The sequence below is a fragment of the Oncorhynchus clarkii genome, chromosome 22 (assembly GCF_045791955.1).
Source record: "Oncorhynchus clarkii lewisi isolate Uvic-CL-2024 chromosome 22, UVic_Ocla_1.0, whole genome shotgun sequence".
Taxonomy (NCBI): Eukaryota; Metazoa; Chordata; class Actinopteri; order Salmoniformes; family Salmonidae; genus Oncorhynchus; species Oncorhynchus clarkii.
The window spans coordinates 19,638,534-19,658,699 of NC_092168.1; the positions used below are offsets into that span (position 1 = coordinate 19,638,534).

The window sequence follows — 20,166 nt, forward strand, 5'->3', positions numbered from 1 at the left end:
CTGTTTGTAGCCAGGGGATGGTTGGGGAGGCGTGTGTGTGACACATACATCAATTCCTATCGATCGTCCTGTGCAGGAAATCGAAGTAAAACATAAGCAGCTCTGATTGCTGTGAAACCGTCTGTCTAGCTGTTCTCACCACTTAAGAATCTCTCTCTCTCTCACTCTCACACACACACACACACACACACACACACACACACACACACACACACACATCAAGCTGTGTCTGTACAGTAGGTGTTGCTTTATCAGTTGAAATATAGAGATCAGCACATGGTCCAATGTCCCAAAAAGGAGACAAAAATAGTGAAAGCAATGTTCTTTACAAAAGCGTTCTTCCATGAAGCCACAACATTGCAATCAGAATGAATCAGAAGAAGCTAATGATCCGATACCCTAGACAAGGCAAATTCAAATCTGAACCTGGAAGCCAGTTCCATTTCTGATTTTTATCTTAACCCTCTAATCAAGGACTGAGGCGGAGAGGGAGAGAGAGAGAGACACCCTTTATTAGACTGTCTGACGGCCACACACACACACACACACACACAGCCTCTTGAATATTAGGACTCAATATGTTCTTCTCCCTAACAGATGAAGTATCCCTTGTGCTGTTGTCTGCACTTGTTAATGCGTGTGCAATGTTTTGCTATTGCCATAGGTCTCTCTTCGTGTATCATGGTGGCATTGCTCCTGTAAGTTGCTCTGGATGAGAGCTGCTAAATGACTAAAATGTCAACATAAAATGATGTATCTGTGCTGTTGCCAAGTGTGTTCTGTCTATGTTGTCCGTCTTGTCTCTCCGTTTTAATCCCTGCCCCACAGGAGGCCTTTTGTCTTTTGCCAGGCTGTCATTGTAAATAAGAATTTGTTTTTAATTTACCTTAATGGTAAAATAAAGGTTATAGTACATGCAGTACCAGTCAAAGGTTTGGACACACCTAATCATTCAAGGGTTTTTATTTATTTTCCACATTGTAGAATAATAGTGAAGACATCAAAACTATGAAATTACACATATGGAATCATGTAGTAACCAAAAAAGTGTTAAACAAATCAAAATATATTTTATATTTGAGATTCTTTAAAGTAGCCACCCTTTGCCTTGATGTCAGCTTTGCACACTCTTGGCATTCTCTCAACCAGCTCCATGAGGTAGTCACCTCGAATGCATTTTAATTAACAGGTGTGCCTTGTTAAAAGTTAATTTGTAGAATTTCTTTCCTTCTTTTGAGCCAATCAGTTGTGTTGTGACAAGGTAGGGGTCGCAAAAACCATCAAGCGCAATGATGAAACTGGCTCTCATGAGGTCCGCCACAGGAAAGGAAGACCCAGAGTTACCTCTGCTGCAGAGGATAAGTTCATAAGAGTCAACTAAACCTCAAATTGCAGCCCAAATAAATGCTTCATAGTTAAAGTAAGACACATCTCAACATCCATTATTCAGAGGAGACTGTGTGAATCAGGCCTTCATGGTTGAATTGCTGCAAAGAAACCACTACTAAAGGACACCAATAAGAAGAAGAGACTTGCTTGGGCCAAGAAACACGAGCAATGGACATTAGACCGGTGGAAATCTGTCCTTTGGTCTGATGAGTCCAAATTTGAGATTTTTGGTTCCAACATCTGTGTCTTTGTGCGAAGCAGAGTAGGTGGTTCCCACCGTGAAGCATGGAGGAGGAGGTGTGATGGTGTGGGGTGCTTTGCTGGTGACACTGTCAGTGATTTATCTAGAATTCAAGGCACACTTAACCAGCATAGCTACTAAAGCATTCTGCAGCAATACGCCATCCCATCTGGTTTGCGCTTAGAGACTATTATTTGTTTTCAACAGGACAATGACCCAAAACACCCCTCCAGGTTGTGTAAGGGCTATTTGACCAAAGAGAGTGATGGATTGCTGCATCAGATGACCTGGTCTCCACAATCACCTGACCTCAACCCAATTAAGATGGTTTGGGATGAGTTGGACCGCAGAGTGAAGGAAAAGCAGCCAACAAGTGCTCAGCATATGTGGGAACTCCTTCAAGACTGTTGGAAAAGCATTCCCCATGAAGCTGGTTGAGAGAATGCCAAGAGTGTGCAAAGCTGTCATTAAGGCAAAGGGTGGTTACTTTGAATAATCTAAAATCTAAAACATGTTTTGATTTATTTAACACTTTTTTGGTTACTTTGTGATTCCATGTGTGTTATTTCATAGTTGTGATGTTTTCACTATCATTCTACAATCTAGAAAATAGTACAAATAAAGAAAAATCCTTGAATAAGTAGGTGTGTCCAAACTTTTGACTGGTACTGTATATGATTCATACCTAACAAGTTTAATCAGCACAACTGAATTAATAGAAAAGAGTGGGAATGATGCAACTGCCACTGTTTCATTGGGCTCTGTTTTAGACTGCTCCATCTATTCACACCTAAGCTGCAAAGGAACAGTATAACCAACCATTTTTATACCAGTACTATTTATACACCACTTCCTGGTTTCATATAAGGAGCCTGTGAGTCAGACAACCATAATGAACACCATATGAATATGAATCTAATGCTAATTAGCCTATAGCGTTCACATCATCTGCAAGTGCGTGTGTGGTGTGTCTGTGTGTGTGTTCGTGTGTGATTAGTCTGACCTTCCACATCATCTCAAACCATAAAACATGTATAATGTAGAAGACTGCAGATGGGAGAGACAGACATTATACTAGGGTTACATGTATGGAGCAGTCCATGAGCCACACACCACACACCCCACACACACGCCACACACACACATCCATAATAGCCTTTGAGGAGGCTTCAAGGAGGAAGCCCTTCATTTCAGAGCAATTAATGGGTTATCATTAGCCTCTCACAGTAGGCTAGCCAGCAAAGAAGACACTACAACGTCTAGGACAAATTGTACGCTCTTCTCAACCCACAACGTATTTCTCCAGCGAATACACCAATCCCCTATCATTCAGCTCCTGCACAGCTCTGCCCTACTATACTATACTTAATCGATCCGGAGGGAAACAAAGCATAAAGTAGTATTGAATGGATACTTAAATTGAACTGCCCCCAGCCCTGCCCTTCTATGAGCTTATAGACCTATTCTCTGGACGGTGTGGGCTTGTTGCGAATTTATACTCCACAGGGAGCAAAGAGGAATAAGTAAGTAAGTCCTATTCCCCATTGTACAGCCCCAGTCCTATATCTCCACTCCCCTCCACCTGCCCAGGACTGATTGAAACTACCACAGCCCAAGAGGGACACACAAAGCAGTGGCATGCTTCTCGCTGGTCCATTAATGAGTAGATGGAGAAACGTGGGAGGAGGGATGGACAGATAGTTGAGGAGGAGAGGTGATAGGAGAGATAAAACAGAGATGTGTGTGTGTGTGTGCGTGAGACTCTTACCTTCGCAGGACAGGCCGTGGGAAGTGACGCCAGAGAGGCTGTCTCTACAGACGTTACAGAAGGTGGGGCGTGCGTGGGAGCAGGCATACCAGTTGTGCATCCCTGAGAAATGTTCCACATTAAACTGTGCTGTCTGGCAAACGAAAGGTTAAATCAGGTTGGCAACACCAGAATATACAGTCAGGCACTATACTTTACACATTAGGCTCCATTTTGCTCATGTTAAAAAACACAGACAGAGAAATAACCATAATATTTGGAAAAGACAGAATGGCACAAATTACCTTAAAGGCATAGTGCAGTCAAAAACGTGATTTCCTGTGTTTTGTAGATATTTTTACACTATGAGGTTGGAATAATACTGTGAAATTGTGGAAATTATGATAACGCCCTTTTAGTGTAAGAGCTGTTTGAAATGACCGCCTGAAATTTCAGCCTGTTTTAGTATCGAGTTTTGGCCTTCCATGGTGACATCAACATGCGGTAAATTAGTTAACAGTGGTGGGGGAAAAGTACCCAATTGTGATAACTGAGTAAAAGTATAGATACATTAGTAGAAAGTTACTCAAGTAAAAACTAAAGTCACCCAGTAAAATACTCCTTGAGTAAAAGTCAAAAAGTATTTGGTTCTAAATATACTTAAGTATCAAAAGTAAATGTAATTGCTAAAATTACTTGCTTCGAGGCAAGCAACACTGAAGCATGCATGAAAGTACCAATTTTTCCGGACGACTGTGTGATCACGTTCGCCGTAGCCGATGTGAGCAAGACCTTTAAACAGGTCAACATTCACAAGACCTCAGGGCCAGACGGATTACCAGGACGTGTACTCCGAGCATGCGCTGACCAACTGGCAAGTGTCTTCACTGACATTTTCAACCTGTCCCTGGCCAAGTCTGTGATACCTACATGTTTCAAGCAGACCACCATAGTCCCAGTGCCTAAATGACTACCTACCCGTAGCACTCACATCTGTAGCCACGAAGTGCTTTTAAAGGCTGGTCATGGCTCACATCAACACCATCATCCTAGAAACCGTAGACCCACTCCAATTTGCATACCGCCCCAACAGATCCACAGATGACGCAATCTCTATTCCACTCAACACTGCCCTTTCCCACCTGGACAAAAGGAACACCTACGTGAGAATGCTATTCATTGACTACAGCTCAGCGTTCAACACTATAGTTCCCTCAAAGCTCATCACTAAGCTAAGGACCCTGGGACTAAACACCTCCCTCTGCAACTGGATCCTGGACTTCCTGATGGGCCGCCCCCAGGTGGTAAGGGCAGACAAGAACACATCTGCCATGTTGCTCCTCAACACGGGGGCCCCTCAGGGGGGCATGTTTTGTACCCTCATTCCCTGTTCACCTATGACTGCGTGGCCAAGCACGACTCGAACACCATCCTTAAGTTTGCCAACGACACAACAGTGGTCGGCCTGATCACGACAACAATGAGACAGCCTTTAGGGAGGAGGACAGAGACCTGGCAGTGTGGTGCAAGGTAAACAACCTCTCCCTCAACGTGATCAAGACAAAGGAGATGATCGTGGACTACAGGAAAAGGAGGACCGAGCATGCCCCCATTCTCATCGACAGGGATGTAGTCCAGACACACTAAGACAATCTTGAAGAGGGTACGACAACGCCGATTACCACTCAGGACACTGAAACAGATTTGGCATGGGTCCTCAGATCCTCAAAAATTTTCAAAGACTCCAGCCACCCTAGTTACAGACTGTTCACTCTGCTACCACACGGCAAGCGGTACTGGAGAGCCAAGTCTAGGTCCAAAAGGTTTCTTAACAGCTTCTACCCCCATAATACTGCTGAACAGACTGCTGAACAGACTGCTGAACCCCAACGGCATCCTTTGTTTACGCTGCTGCTACGTGCTGTTAATTATCTATGCATAGTCACTTTACTCCTACCTACATCTACAGGACCAGTCAAAAGTTTGAACACACCTAATCATTCAATCAATCAATCAAGGTTTTTCTTTATTTTTACTATTAATAGTGAAGACATCAAAACTATGAAATAACACATATGGAATCACAAAGTAACCAAAGAAGTGTTAAGAAATAAAACATATATTTCATATTTGAGATTCTTCAAAGTAGCCACCCTTTGCCTCGATGACAGCTTTGCACACTCTTGGCATTCTCTCAACCAGCTTCATGGGGAATGCTTTTCCAACAGTCTTGAAGGAGTTCCCACATACGCTGAGCACTTGTTGGTTTCTTTTCCTTCACGCTGCGGTCCAACTCATCTCAAACCATCTCAATTGGGGTCGGGTGATTGTGGAGGTCTGGTCCTCTGATGCAGCACTCCATCACTCTCCTTATTGGTGAAATATCCCTTACACACCCTGGAGGTGTCTTTTGGGTCATTGTCCTGTTGAAAAACAAATTATAGTCCCACTAAGCGCATACCAGGTGGGATGGCATATCACTGAAGAATGCTGTGGTAGTCATGACAATGACCCAAAACACAGCTCCAGGCTATGTTAGGGCTATTTGACCAAGGAGAGTGATGGAGTGCTGCATCAGATGGAGTGCTGCATCAAACGTATTCCTCATGAAGCTGGTTGAGAGAATGCCAAGAGTGTGCAAAGCTGTCATCAGGGCAAAGGGTGGCTACTTTGAAGAAACTCAAATCTAAAATATATTTTGATTTATTTAACACTTTTTTTGGTTATTACATGATTCCATGTGTTATTTCAAAGTGTTGATGTCTTGTGTAGAAAATAGTTTCTCAATGTAGAAAATAGTAAAAAATAAAATAAAATAAAGAAAAACCCTGGAATGAGTAGGTGTATCCAAACTTTTGACTGGTACTGACATATTACCTCAATAACCTGGACTAACCTGTACCCCCACACATTGACTCGGTACCAGTACCCCTGTATATAGCCTCGTTATTGTTATTTTATTGTTGATCTTTTGTTTTTTACTTTAGTTTATTTATTAAATATTTTTCTTAAAACTGCATTGTTGGTTAAGGGCTTATGGTCTACACCTGTTGTATTCGGCGCATGTGATAAATAACATTTGTTTTTCATTTGAATTGCGTGCATTTTCACACCATTTACTGAAACAAATATTTCTCAAAGACATAGTTAAAGAAAAGTTACAAATTGCTTTCCACGAATTGCACTGCAGTGTACACTGTACAATGTTTTTGCACAGCTCAGTTCTCTTTGGGGTGAGCAAAACAGAGCCTATACACAAGCATTTTACACAAGCATTTTACACAAGCATTTTACACAAGCATTTGCAAACATTGACTTAATTTGACATTCTTTTACTATACTTTATACAATAACTTGATATTTTTACAATGTAGATTAGAAGAAGGCTTTAACCATACGTCAATAAACAAAAGTCTTTACCTAAAGGGATAGTGCGACATTTTGGCAACTACTTGATAGCAGCTTTGTAAGACTAGAACTGAGCAATCTTTAGAGTAGTTAGAAGGGCTTTTCCCTGCTTTTGAGAGGGGCTAGCTAGTTGTTCCTGGAGACAATCATTTAGCAATGGCACAGAAACTACATTCAAACTGCACACAGAGATATTATCTGACTCTGGGTGACTAGAAAAAAGCACTTCATTACCAAAATGTCCCATTATCTATTTAACATAAGCTTTTGGATTCATACCACACAGACAAACATACCATCTATCCTTTCCGCCCTATTAGAATTGTAACCTGTGGTTCCAACATGGGAGTATAGTTTCCTGAACCTGTAGCTCTACTCTATTGCTCTAGGGTGCTACTGCATTGCAGTGGAGAGGAGAGGAGAGGGGGCAGAGATGGAAACAATCTTATGTCATCTTTCATTCCCAAATCAAAGGCTTTAGTATGCAGTGCTGGCACTCTACCGTATATTCTTTATCTACCCGGAGACAAGCGTAGCAGTCAACCGCTATCAACAGTAATATGTTTCTTGTCAAGGCAAAACATTTAAAAAATGATCATTTTTAGAGGCTTTTATAATCATCTTGATGTTTGTTAAGTTGAGATTTTACAATGATTGTTTTTAAGCGTGAATATCAAAGATCCACTCTTATTTTTCTGTTGTAATAACATTAAATGGTTGGTTAGAGAGGATACTGGTGTTGTGTGTTTTTCACGGGTGAAAAACACGTGAATTTGACATGCGATCACGTTTCCTGTAGTCTCGCGTGAGCACGTGATTTTATGTGAAGTTCATGTGATAACATGTGTCAACATGTCAAAGCAACGTGTGATAATATGAAACTACATATGAGAAAACTTCCTCTAGTGAAACAAATGTGACGAGATGGAGATGAAAAATGTCAACATGTTGGAACCATGAAACTACAGGTGACATTTGAACGTTTTTTCACATGTAAAACCGCAAATTCAATTTTCACATGTGAAACTGCACATTTCACACCTGAAACTACACATTTGAATACAGGTGAACATCTCTTGTTTTCACAAGTGGATATTTCAGCTCCACATGTGAAAACAGCTATTTCACATGTGAAAATGTGATATCACAAAAGTGTGATTGCACATGTGAAAATGCACATTTCACAAGTGTTTATTTGTCAGGAAAGTAATTAAATGGTATGGAGGTTTAAGGTAAGTGGTACACTGTTCAGATAAAATAGTGTAAACATCTCTAATCAATATATTTATAGTTGACATGGTCACTTAGTGGTGAATTCTCAATATGATCCCATCGGGATTTGAGCTCTCAACCTCTGGATTTGGGGTATGCTGATCTTTCTGCTGCGCCACAAAGTGCCCTACAGATTCATTACCTATACATTACCATTACCTATTCATTACCTATATTACCTATACATATTTGCTCTTAGGTTAATCCGACTATTCTCTCATCATTGGCTACTTATTTCATCCATTTGAGGGTTTCCTGTATAGTTGTCTAATGTTTGTGGGGTATACAGTGCATTCAGAAAGTATTCAGACCCCTTGACGTTTTCCACATTTTGTTACGTTACAGCCTTATTCTAAAATGGATTAAATAGTTTTCTTTCCTTATCAATCTGAACACAATTCCCCATAATGACAAAGCAAAAACAGGTTTTCCGATATTTTAGCAAAATGATAAAAAACATTTTTTAAACACACTCAAAAAAAATACATTTACATAAGTATTCAGACCCTTTACAGTACTTTGGTGAAGCACCTTTGGCAGCAATTACAGCATAGAGTCTTCTTGGGTATGATCCGTATGATCCTCTCAAGATCTGTCAGGTTGGATGGGGAGAGTTCTGGCTGGGCCACTCAAGGACATTCAGAGACTTGTCCCGAAGCCACTCCTGCATTGTCTTGGCTGTGTGCTTAGGGTCGCTGTCCTGTTGGAAGGTGAACCTTTGCCCCAGTCTGAGGTCCAGAATGCTCTGGAGCAGGTTTTCTTCAAGGATCTCTCTGTACTTTGCTCCATTCATCTTTCCCTTGATCCTGACTAGTCTCCCAGTCCCTGCCGTTGAAAAACATCCCCACAGCATTATGCTGCCACCACCATGCTTCACCGTAGGGATGGTGCCAGGTTTCCTCCAGATGTGACGCTTGGCATTCAGACCAAAGATTTCAATCTTTGCTTCATAAGACCAGAGAATTGTGTTTCAAATTGTCTGAGTCCTTTAGGTGCCTTTAGGCAAACTCCAAGAGGGCTGTCATGTGCCTTTTAGTGAGGAGTGGCTTCCGTCAGGACACTATACCATAAAGGCCTGATTGGTGGAGTGCTGCAGAGACGGCTGTCCTTCTGGAAGGTTCTTCCATCTCCACAGAGGAACTCTGGAGCTCTGTCAGAGTGACCATCGGGTTCTTAGTCACCTCCCTGACCAAGGTCCTTCTCCCCCGATTGCTCGGTTTGGCCGGGCAGCCAGCTCTAGGAAGAATCTTGGTAGTGTCAAACTTCTTCCATTTAAAAATGATGGAGGTCACTGTGTTCTTGGGGACCCTCAATTGTACAGAAATGTTTTGGTACACTGCCCCAGATCTGTGCCTCGACACAATCCTGTCTCGGAGTTCTACGGACAATTCCTTCAACCTCGTAACTTGGTTTTTGCTTTGACATGAACTGTCAACTGTGGGACCCAAGGGTGTGCCTCTCCAAATCATGTCCAATCAATTTAATCTAAATCAAGTTGTAGAAACATCTCAAGGATGATCAATAGAAACAGGAAGCACCTGAGCTCAATTTCAAGTCTCATTGCAAAGGGTCTGAATACTTATATAAATACGTTTTTTTTTTTTTTATTTGCAAAAATTGTATCATTTGTCATTGTGGTGTATTTTGTGTAGATTGATGAGAGGAAAAATGTATTTAAAACAATTTTAGAGTAAGGCTGTAACGTATCAATATGTGGAAAAAGTCCAGCGGTCTGAATACTTTCCAAATGCACTGTGTTATTCTGTTTTAATGTTACTCCTGAATCACTGTGATTAATATAATAGCTTTTCTTTAGTGTATTTTTAACAAAGCTGAGATTTACTTTGAAGTTTAAAGTGTAGGAATATGGGGAAATCAATTTTTGACACAGACATGGTGGCGTAGCAGGAATATTGGAATGCCGTGAACCAAGAGGTTATGACTTCAAATCGCAGGTACAACTGTTGCTGACAGGTGTATAAAATCAAGCACACAGCCATGCAATCTCCATAGACCAACATTAGCAGTAGAATGGCCTTACTGAAGAGTGACTTTAAACGTGGCACCGTCATAGGATGCCACCTTTTCAACAAGTCAGTTCGCCAAATGTCTGCCCTGATAGAGCTGCCCCGGTCAACTGTAAGGCATGTTATTGTGAAGTGAAAATGTTTAGGAGCAACAACGACTCAGCCACGAAGTGGTAAGCCACATAAGCTCACAGAATGGGATTGTTGAGTGCTGAAGGCACGTAGTGTGTAAAAATCGTTTGTCCTTGTTTGCAACACTCACTCCCGATTGAAGCAACGTCAGCACAATAACTGTTCGTCGGGCGCTTCATGAAATGAGTTTCCATGGCCGAGGAGCCGCACACAAGCCTAAGATAACCATGCGAGATGTCAGGTATTGGCTGGAGTGGTGTAAAGCTCTCCGCCATTGGACTCTGCAGCAGTGGAAACGTGTTCTCTGCAGTGATGAATCACGCTTCACTATCTGGCAGTCCGATGGACGAATCTGGGTTTGGCAGATGTCAGGAGAATTCTACCTGCCCCAATGCATAGTTCCATCTGTAAAGTTTGGTGAAGGAGGACTAATGGTCTGGGGCTGTTTTTCATGGTTCGGGCCAGGTCCCTTAGTTCCAGTGAAGGGAAATCTTACCGCTACAGCATACAATGACATTCTAGACGATTCTGTGCTTCCAACTTTGTGGCAACAGTTTGGGGAAGGCCCTTTCCTGTTTCAGCATGACAAGGCCCCCGTGCACAAAGTCACCATTCCAATTTCATGGTTTGTTGAGATCGGTGTGGAAGAACTTGACTGGCCTGCACAGTGCCCTGACCTCAACCACATCAAACAACTTTGACATGAATTGGAGAGCCGACTGCGAGCCAGGTCTAATGGCTGAATGGAAGCAAGTCCCCGCAGCAATGTTCAAACATCTAGTGGAAAGCCTTCCCAGAAGAGTGGAGGCTGTTATAGCAGCAAAGGGTGAACCAACTCCATATTAATGCCCATGATTTTGGAATGAGATGATCGAGCAGGTGTCCACATACTTTTGGTCATTTAGTGTATGTCAAAGTGTGTCAAATATGTAAATTGTAAACCCTATAATTGTGGGAGGTGTTGGGGGACATCCAAATTACACATTTTTGTATGCAGGGCATCACCTGTGTGAATCTCATGTGAAATATCATCACGTGAGAAGTGTTCAAAAAAACACATGGTTTCAAATGATTGCAAAACATGTAGAAATTTAACATGTGAAATCATGTGTTTTTTTCTGTAAGGGAAGACACACAGAGAGTAAGGAGAGAGGAGACAGACACTAGCTGGTAAAAACCTGTTAAGACTGTCTGTATATACAACACTGTTTGTGTGCGTGTACGTGCGTGTGCATACACATGTGTGTATGCCTCCTGTGAGCTGGGCAGCCGCGACCACCCTTATTGGGTGAAATAGATGTTCCAGTCCACAGCACGCTACAGAGCACGGGACCCACTGAGTACACTACCCTGCGCTACCCTGCACTACCCTGCGCTACCCTGCACTACCCTGCACTTTCCTGCACTATCCTGCGCTACACTACCCTGCCGCTCACACACATCTCCAAAATAAACAATAGAAACATAGCAATATTACAACAATATATAACGGCTAAATAACTGCTATCTAAACAGCAGAAACTGACATCATCATAAGCCTCCACAGTTAACCAATGCTCAGATCAAAGATCTATTGTTTTCTGCAACACTCTCCATATTCCATCTCCTCTCATTTTCCCAATTCTCTCCTTCCCCCTCTCTCCATGCCTCCCCTCTTATTCTCTCCCTCTTTCTCTCTCGCTCCCACACAGGCAGTGGATCTGTTGCTATAGAGAACAGGGAATGGATCGGGTCTTACCTCGTAATGCTCTCTGGACTGGACGGACTTCAGCGAGCTGATCCAGTCCTCCATCTCTTTCCTGTTCTCCGCACAGAGGATGAGCCTGCGGAATGGAGTGATCACCTGGATGGATAGATGGATGGGTGGATAGAGAGATGGAGAGACAAGGATGATGAGTGTACACACAGAGAGAGAGTCCTCTGCCTAGCCTCTGAGCCGGCGGGAGATCCGCTCTCCGTCTTTAAGAGGGGAGTGAGGACAAGCCCCCTCCCTCGCTTTCTCTCCCTTTTTTCTCTTAGGCGCTCACGATCTGCCTCACTCTCGCTCTTTTTCCCCGCAACATTTCCTTGCGCTAGCTTGCCCTGTCTCTCTCTCTTTCTCAGCCCCCTCAAACATGTCCTCACCCTTTCCCTTATCACTTATCCCCCCTCCCCTCTCTCTCTCTCTCTCTCTCTGTCTGCCCGCTCACACTCCCTCATGTTTTGAGTCTGAGGTGAGGTGACAGGCGGAGTGCCTTGGTAAAGGCCGAGAGCCCATAGCCCCCCTCCTCCTCCTCTCTTTCCCTCTCTCTCCAGGCTGAGGGAGGGAGGGAGAGGCTCCCAGTAGACAGACAGACAGACATTACAGATACAACCCTTTCAACATTCATCACTTATTCATCACTCGGTCTTATCTTCTATCGCTTCTCTATCTCTCCCTCCTCTCTTCTTTTCTTCTCTTCTTTTCTCCCTCTGCCTTATTTCTTTCTCTACTCTCTCTGTCTTCTCTATTTCCTCTCTTTTATCCCTAACAATTTTCTCTCCTCTCTCTATCCCCCTCTTCCTCTCGCTGTTGTCCTCTTAGGTAGCGATAGAGGGGGTGTTAACACGGCTGACAAGGATTCAGTGCTGGGAGACTCGAGGCAGGAGGTCCACACAGCAACACGCAGCAACACACACAAACACCTTCTAATAAAGACGACCATAACACACACGCACACACAAACACTGCAACCAAAAACCTTCAACACAAAAAAAGTGCCACACAACACACTGAAACGCCTTCTAACAAAGCGCACACATGCATACACCCACAAATGCACGCATACACCAATTTAGATCTATTTGTATATTTTCACCTGATAATTACCCAGTCTCTGTCACAGTGCCCACCCACACTCATCCCTCCCTCCCTGTGCTATCCATCCCTCCCTCCCTGCATCTCAGCAGCTGTGTCCAGGTCTGTCTGCCCTGTGGACCAGCAGCATCTGAGGCTCTGAGCCCATTACCAGGAGTGGAAACATAGCTGTTAGCTCACACACAGCAGCCACCCATCAGTGTTTGTGTGTGTGTGTGTGCGCGCATGTGTCCGTGTGGCATACAACACACAACACACATATCACCTCTTGTGTATATGAGGCAGATATACTTAAAACGTTTGAACAAAGACCCCCCCCCCCCCCCCACACACACACACACACAATTGTACTAGTGCAGTATTTTCTGCAAGAAATCTACAGTAACACATTCATGCGCTACAGTAACTATAATGCATGGTGACATGTAAAAGAATAAGACTGATACCGTTTGTCAGCCATATTGTCTTCTCCATTAGGAGACATGGACAGTTACAGCTTCACGGGTTCCGTGCAGATCCAAATCAAATCAAATCAAATCAAATTTCAAATCAAATCAAATCAAATCAAATCAAATCAAATCAAATCAAATTTTATTTGTCACATACACATGGTTAGCAGATGTTAATGCGAGTGTAGCGAAATGCTTGTGCTTCTAGTTCCGACAATGCAGTAATAACAAGTAATCTAACTAACAATTCCAAAACTACTGTCTTGTACACAGTGTAGGGGGATAAAGAATATGTACATAAGGATATATGAGTGAGTGATGGTACAGAGCAGCATAGGCAAGATACAGTAGATGGTATCGGGTACAGTATGTACAAATGAGATGAGTATGTAAACAAAGTGGCATAGTATAGTATAAAGTGGCTAGTGATACATGTATTACATAAGGATACCGTCGATGATATAGAGTACAGTATATACGTATGCGTATGAGATGAATAATGTAGGGTAAGTAACATTTATATAAGGTAGCATTGTTTAAAGTGGCTAGTGATATATTTACATCATTTCCCATCAATTCCCATTATTAAAGTGGCTGGAGTTGAGTCAGTGTCAGTGTGTTGGCAGCAGCCACTCAGTGTTAGTGGTGGCTGTTTAACAGTCTGATGGCCTTGAGATAGAAGCTGTTTTTCAGTCTCTCGGTCCCAGCTTTGATACACCTGTACTGACCTCGCCTTCTGGATGATAGCGGGGTGAACAGGCAGTGGCTCGGGTGGTTGATGTCCTTGATGATCTTTATGGCCTTCCTGTGACATCGGGTGGTGTAGGTGTCCTGGAGGGCAGGTAGTTTGCCCCCGGTGATGCGTTGTGCAGACCTCACTACCCTCTGGAGAGCCTTACGGTTGAGGGCGGTGCAGTTGCCATACCAGGCGGTGATACAGCCCGCCAGGATGCTCTCGATTGTGCATCTGTAGAAGTTTGTGAGTGCTTTTGGTGACAAGCCGAATTTCTTCAGCCTCCTGAGGTTGAAGAGGCGCTGCTGCGCCTTCTTCACGATGCTGTCTGTGTGAGTGGACCAATTCAGTTTGTCTGTGATGTGTATGCCGAGGAACTTAAAACTTGCTACCCTCTCCACTACTGTTCCATCGATGTGGATAGGGGGGTGTTCCCTCTGCTGTTTCCTGAAGTCCACAATCATCTCCTTAGTTTTGTTGACGTTGAGTGTGAGGTTGTTTTCCTGACACCACACTCCGAGGGCCCTCACCTCCTCCCTGTAGGCCGTCTCATCGTTGTTGGTAATCAAGCCTACCACTGTTGTGTCGTCCGCAAACTTGATGATTGAGTTGGAGGCGTGCGTGGCCACGCAGTCATGGGTGAACAGGGAGTACAGGAGAGGGCTCAGAACGCAACCTTGTGGGGCCCCAGTGTTGAGGATCAGCGGGGAGGAGATGTTGTTGCCTACCCTCACCACCTGGGGGCGGCCCGTCAGGAAGTCCAGTACCCAGTTGCACAGGGCGGGGTCGAGACCCAGGGTCTCGAGCTTGATGACGAGCTTGGAGGGTACTATGGTGTTGAATGCCGAGCTGTAGTCGATGAACAGCATTCTCACATAGGTATTCCTCTTGTCCAGATGGGTTAGGGCAGTGTGCAGTGTGGTTGAGATTGCATCGTCTGTGGACCTATTTGGGCGGTAAGCAAATTGGAGTGGGTCTAGGGTGTCAGGTAGGGTGGAGGTGATATGGTCCTTGACTAGTCTCTCAAAGCACTTCATGATGACGGATGTGAGTGCTACGGGGCGGTAGTCATTTAGCTCAGTTACCTTAGCTTTCTTGGGAACAGGAACAATGGTGGCCCTCTTGAAGCATGTGGGAACAGCAGACTGGTATAGGGATTGATTGAATATGTCCGTAAACACACCGGCCAGCTGGTCTGCGCATGCTCTGAGGGCGCGGCTGGGGATGCCATCTGGGCCTGCAGCCTTGCGAGGGTTAACACGTTTAAATGTCTTACTCACCTCGGCTGCAGTGAAGGAGAGACCGCATGTTTTCGTTGCAGGCCGTGTCAGTGGCACTGTATTGTCCTCAAAGCGGGCAAAAAAGTTATTTAGTCTGCCTGGGAGCAAGACATCCTGGTCCGTGACTGGGCTGGGTTTCTTCCTGTAGTCCGTGATTGACTGTAGACCCTGCCACATGCCTCTTGTGTCTGAGCCGTTGAATTGAGATTCTACTTTGTCTCTGTACTGGCGCTTAGCTTGTTTGATAGCCTTGCGGAGGGAATAGCTGCACTGTTTGTATTCAGTCATGTTACCAGACACCTTGCCCTGATTAAAAGCAGTGGTTCGCGCTTTCAGTTTCACACGAATGCTGCCATCCAACCTCTTTTCCCCTGCGATGTGACTGTTGCCGCTGTGCGGTGTAATGGTGTTGTTGTGGATGAATGAATCACGTCGGGATAAAAGAACGAATGTGTCCACAGACAGACAAACAGCTCCACACGGCGGCCCTCTGTCTGTCTGACGGATAAAAGAAACACCTGTGCACGTCACACACTAACCTCACTGACCCCTCTGTGTTCGTTGCGGTGTGTGTGTGGGTGTGTGTGGGTGTGTGTGTGTTTGCGTGTGTGTCTTGTTAGATATAGCTGGCTAATTAGACCAAGCAGAACAAGTGGCAAGCCTTCCCGCCTTTGGGACAACGCCTCCCGTTGTTAGAGTGGAGACAAGACCATCTCGTCATTATATACGGTATCTCTGGTAACAACTAGAGGTGAACTAATCTGCAGATTTTTTCTGGTGGGTTTTTCGTTGCATTTGCTTAAACATGTTATCTCCCGTTCGTTGCACTTTAAGAAATCTGGTGGTAATGTGTAGCACTGCGCACGTTCTGCCTGTTCGCTGCAATCGACCCCTTCTTTCTCTAGGATTAGAGTGACCTGATGCTGCAGGGTTACATAGAGAGAGAGTGTGTGTATGTGTGTGCGCGCGTGTGTGTGCTTGTAGGGGATGAAGGATGGTTGCCTAGGGAAACTGGAGTGTGTTTCTATAAATAGCACTGGAAACTCTTGAGGGAGAGAAGTTCCCTGATCAGCCACCTCAGACTTAGGTCAAAGGGCAGATGAGGAGTGTTGAGGTGTGTGTGTGTGTGTGTGTGTGTGTGTGTGTGTGTGTGTGTGTGTGTGTGTGTGTGTGTGTGTGTGTGTGTTTTATAATCATATCAATTAATTATCCATGTTTGATTGGTAATCATTTCAATAATCAATCATGTTTCACCTTCTAGAGCAGACTCTTCATAACCCCACAGTCATCTCGAATCACGAGGATCCCACTATGAGTCTACAGCTACCCGTTATCGAGAAAATCACATCAAGATTGGGTTCTCATTGCTTGAACACATTAACAAGAGTCATACAGTAGCTAACCTAACATTCAGCTTCTATAATGGGCTGTAATACAAGGGTATCATCTATCTAAATGAGGGTTCAATTGCCTGGAGTTGAGATCACAGCATTAGAGCCATCAAGATTTGATCATCTAAATTGAATAGCAAGGCATTACAATGTTCTATTCACTAACATGCAGAGAAAAATTACCACTTGCAGAAATGTACATGACAGGACCAGACTCACACACACGCAGACTCACACACACACACACACACACAAGCGCATGTGCGCAGACTCACACACACGCAGACTCACACACACACACACACGCGCAGACTCACACACACACGCGCGCGCAGACTCACACACACGCACAGACTCACACACGCAGACTCACACACGCGCAGACTCACACACGCGCAGAGTCACACACACACGTGCAGACTCACACAAACACGTGCACAGACTCACAAACGCGCAGGCTTACACACATGCAGACTCACACACACGCAGACTCACACACATGCAGACTCACACACACGCAGACTCACACACATGCAGACTCACACACACGCAGACTCACACACATGCAGACTCACACACATGCAGACTCACACACACGCAGACTCACACACATGCAGACTCACACACACGCAGACTCACATACATGCAGACTCACACACACGCAGACTCACACACACGCAGACTCACACACACGCAGACTCACACACACGCAGACTCACACACACGCAGACTCACACACACGCAGACTCACACACATGCAGACTCACACACATGCAGACTCACACACACGCAGACTCACACACACGCAGACTCATACACACGCAGACTCACACACACGCAGACTCACACACACGCACTCACACACACGCAGACTCACACACACGCAGACTCACACACACGCAGACTCACACACACGCAGACTCACACACATGCAGACTCACACACGCAGACTCACACACACGCAGACTCACACACACGCAGACTCACACACACGCAGACTCACACACACGCAGACTCACACACACGCAGACTCACACACACGCAGACTCACACACACGCAGACTCACACACACGCAGACTCACACACACGCAGACTCACACACACGCAGACACGCAGACTCACACACACGCAGACTCACACACACGCAGACACGCAGACTCACACACACGCAGACTCACACACACGCAGACTCACACACACGCAGACTCACACACACGCAGACTCACACACACGCAGACTCACACACACGCAGACTCACACACATGCAGACTCACACACATGCAGACTCACACACACGCAGACTCACACACACGCAGACTCACACACACGCAGACTCACACACACGCAGACTCACACACACACGCAGACTCACACACACGCAGACTCACATGGTTACTGTGCATGTGCAGACGTTTATTGATTCATGACTAATATATATTTTTTCATGAATAGAAACCTATTACTACATACAATCAACAATCTACATCAGCAGCAAAACCAATCAGAAAATTCAGAAAATACACAATATAGCCAATACACACAGTGTCTATTTCCACGCCACATAAAGGGTTAAAATCGAGGACATTAAAGCCTCGACGAAACAATAATCCTTTATCTGAGTCTAGTATCCTTGCAGAATCCGTAGCAAGCACCCTCATATGTAACGCAAGGTGCTTCCCCCAGATACATCTCATCTCATATTCACAGCAGCCCCCCACACTACATACACATACACTACCCGCATACACACACATACACACACTACCCGCATACACACACATACACACACTACCCGCATACACACACATACACACACACACACTACCCGCATACACACTACATACACACACACACACTACCCGCATACACACTACATACACACACATACACACACACTACCTGCATACACTACCCGCATACACACACACTACCCGCATACACACTACATACACACACATACACACACACTACCTGCATACACACTACATACACACACACTACCCGCATACACACTACATACACACACACACACACACACTACCCGCAGACACACACACACACACACACACACTACCCGCATACACACTACATACACACACATACACACACACTACCTGCATGTACTACCCGCAAACACACACACACTACCCGCATACACACTACATACACACACACTACCCGCATACACACACATTAACATACACTACCCGCATACACACTACATACACACAAATACACACACACTACCCGCATACACACACACTACCCGCATACACACACACTACCCGCATACACACTACATACACACACATACACACACACTACCTGCATACACACTACATACACACACACTACCCACATACACACTACATACACACACATACACACACACTACCTGCATACACACTACATACACACACACTACCCGCACACACACACACACACACACACACACTACCCGAATACACACTACATACACACACACTACCTGCATACACACACACACACACACACACACTACCCGCATACACACTACATACACACACACTACCCGCATACACACACATTAACATACACTACCCGCATACACACTACATACACACACATACACACACACTACCCGCATACACACACACTACCCGCATACACACTACATACACACACATACACACACACTACCCGCATACACACTACATACACACTACATATACACACACTACCCGTATACACACTACATACACACACACTACCCGCATACACACTACATACACACACACTACCCGCATACACACTACATACACACACACTACCCGCATACACACACTACATACACACACACTACCCGCATACACACACATACACACACACACACACCGCATACACACACACTACCCGCATACACACTACATATACACACACTACCCGCATACACACACATACAGATACACTACCCGCATACACACACATACACACACACTACCCGCATACAAACTACACACACACACTACCCGCATACACACACATACACACACACTACCCGCATACACAAACACATACACTACCCGCATACACAAACACATACACTACCCGCTTACACACACACTACATACACACACACTACCCGCATACACAAACACATACACACACACTACCTGCATACAAACACATACACACACACTACCCACATACACACACTACATACACACACACTACCCGCATACACAAACACATACACACACACTACCTGCATACACACACTA

The 20,166-nt window shown here is 44.7% G+C and overlaps 1 protein-coding gene across 2 annotated transcripts in view; it reads right to left on the minus strand.

Annotated features, from left to right (window-relative positions):
- The window catches only part of LOC139380534 (diacylglycerol kinase eta-like), a 78,422-nt gene that overhangs the window by 30,663 nt on the left and 27,593 nt on the right, over positions 1–20,166 (minus strand). For both annotated transcript variants that reach the window (XM_071123277.1, XM_071123276.1), the window contains exons 4-5: positions 11,955–12,059; positions 3,399–3,531 (exon numbers count right to left, since the gene is read on the minus strand). In XM_071123277.1, the coding sequence (XP_070979378.1) occupies positions 3,399–3,531; positions 11,955–12,059 (238 nt within the window). The remainder of the gene's footprint in view (positions 1–3,398; positions 3,532–11,954; positions 12,060–20,166) is intronic.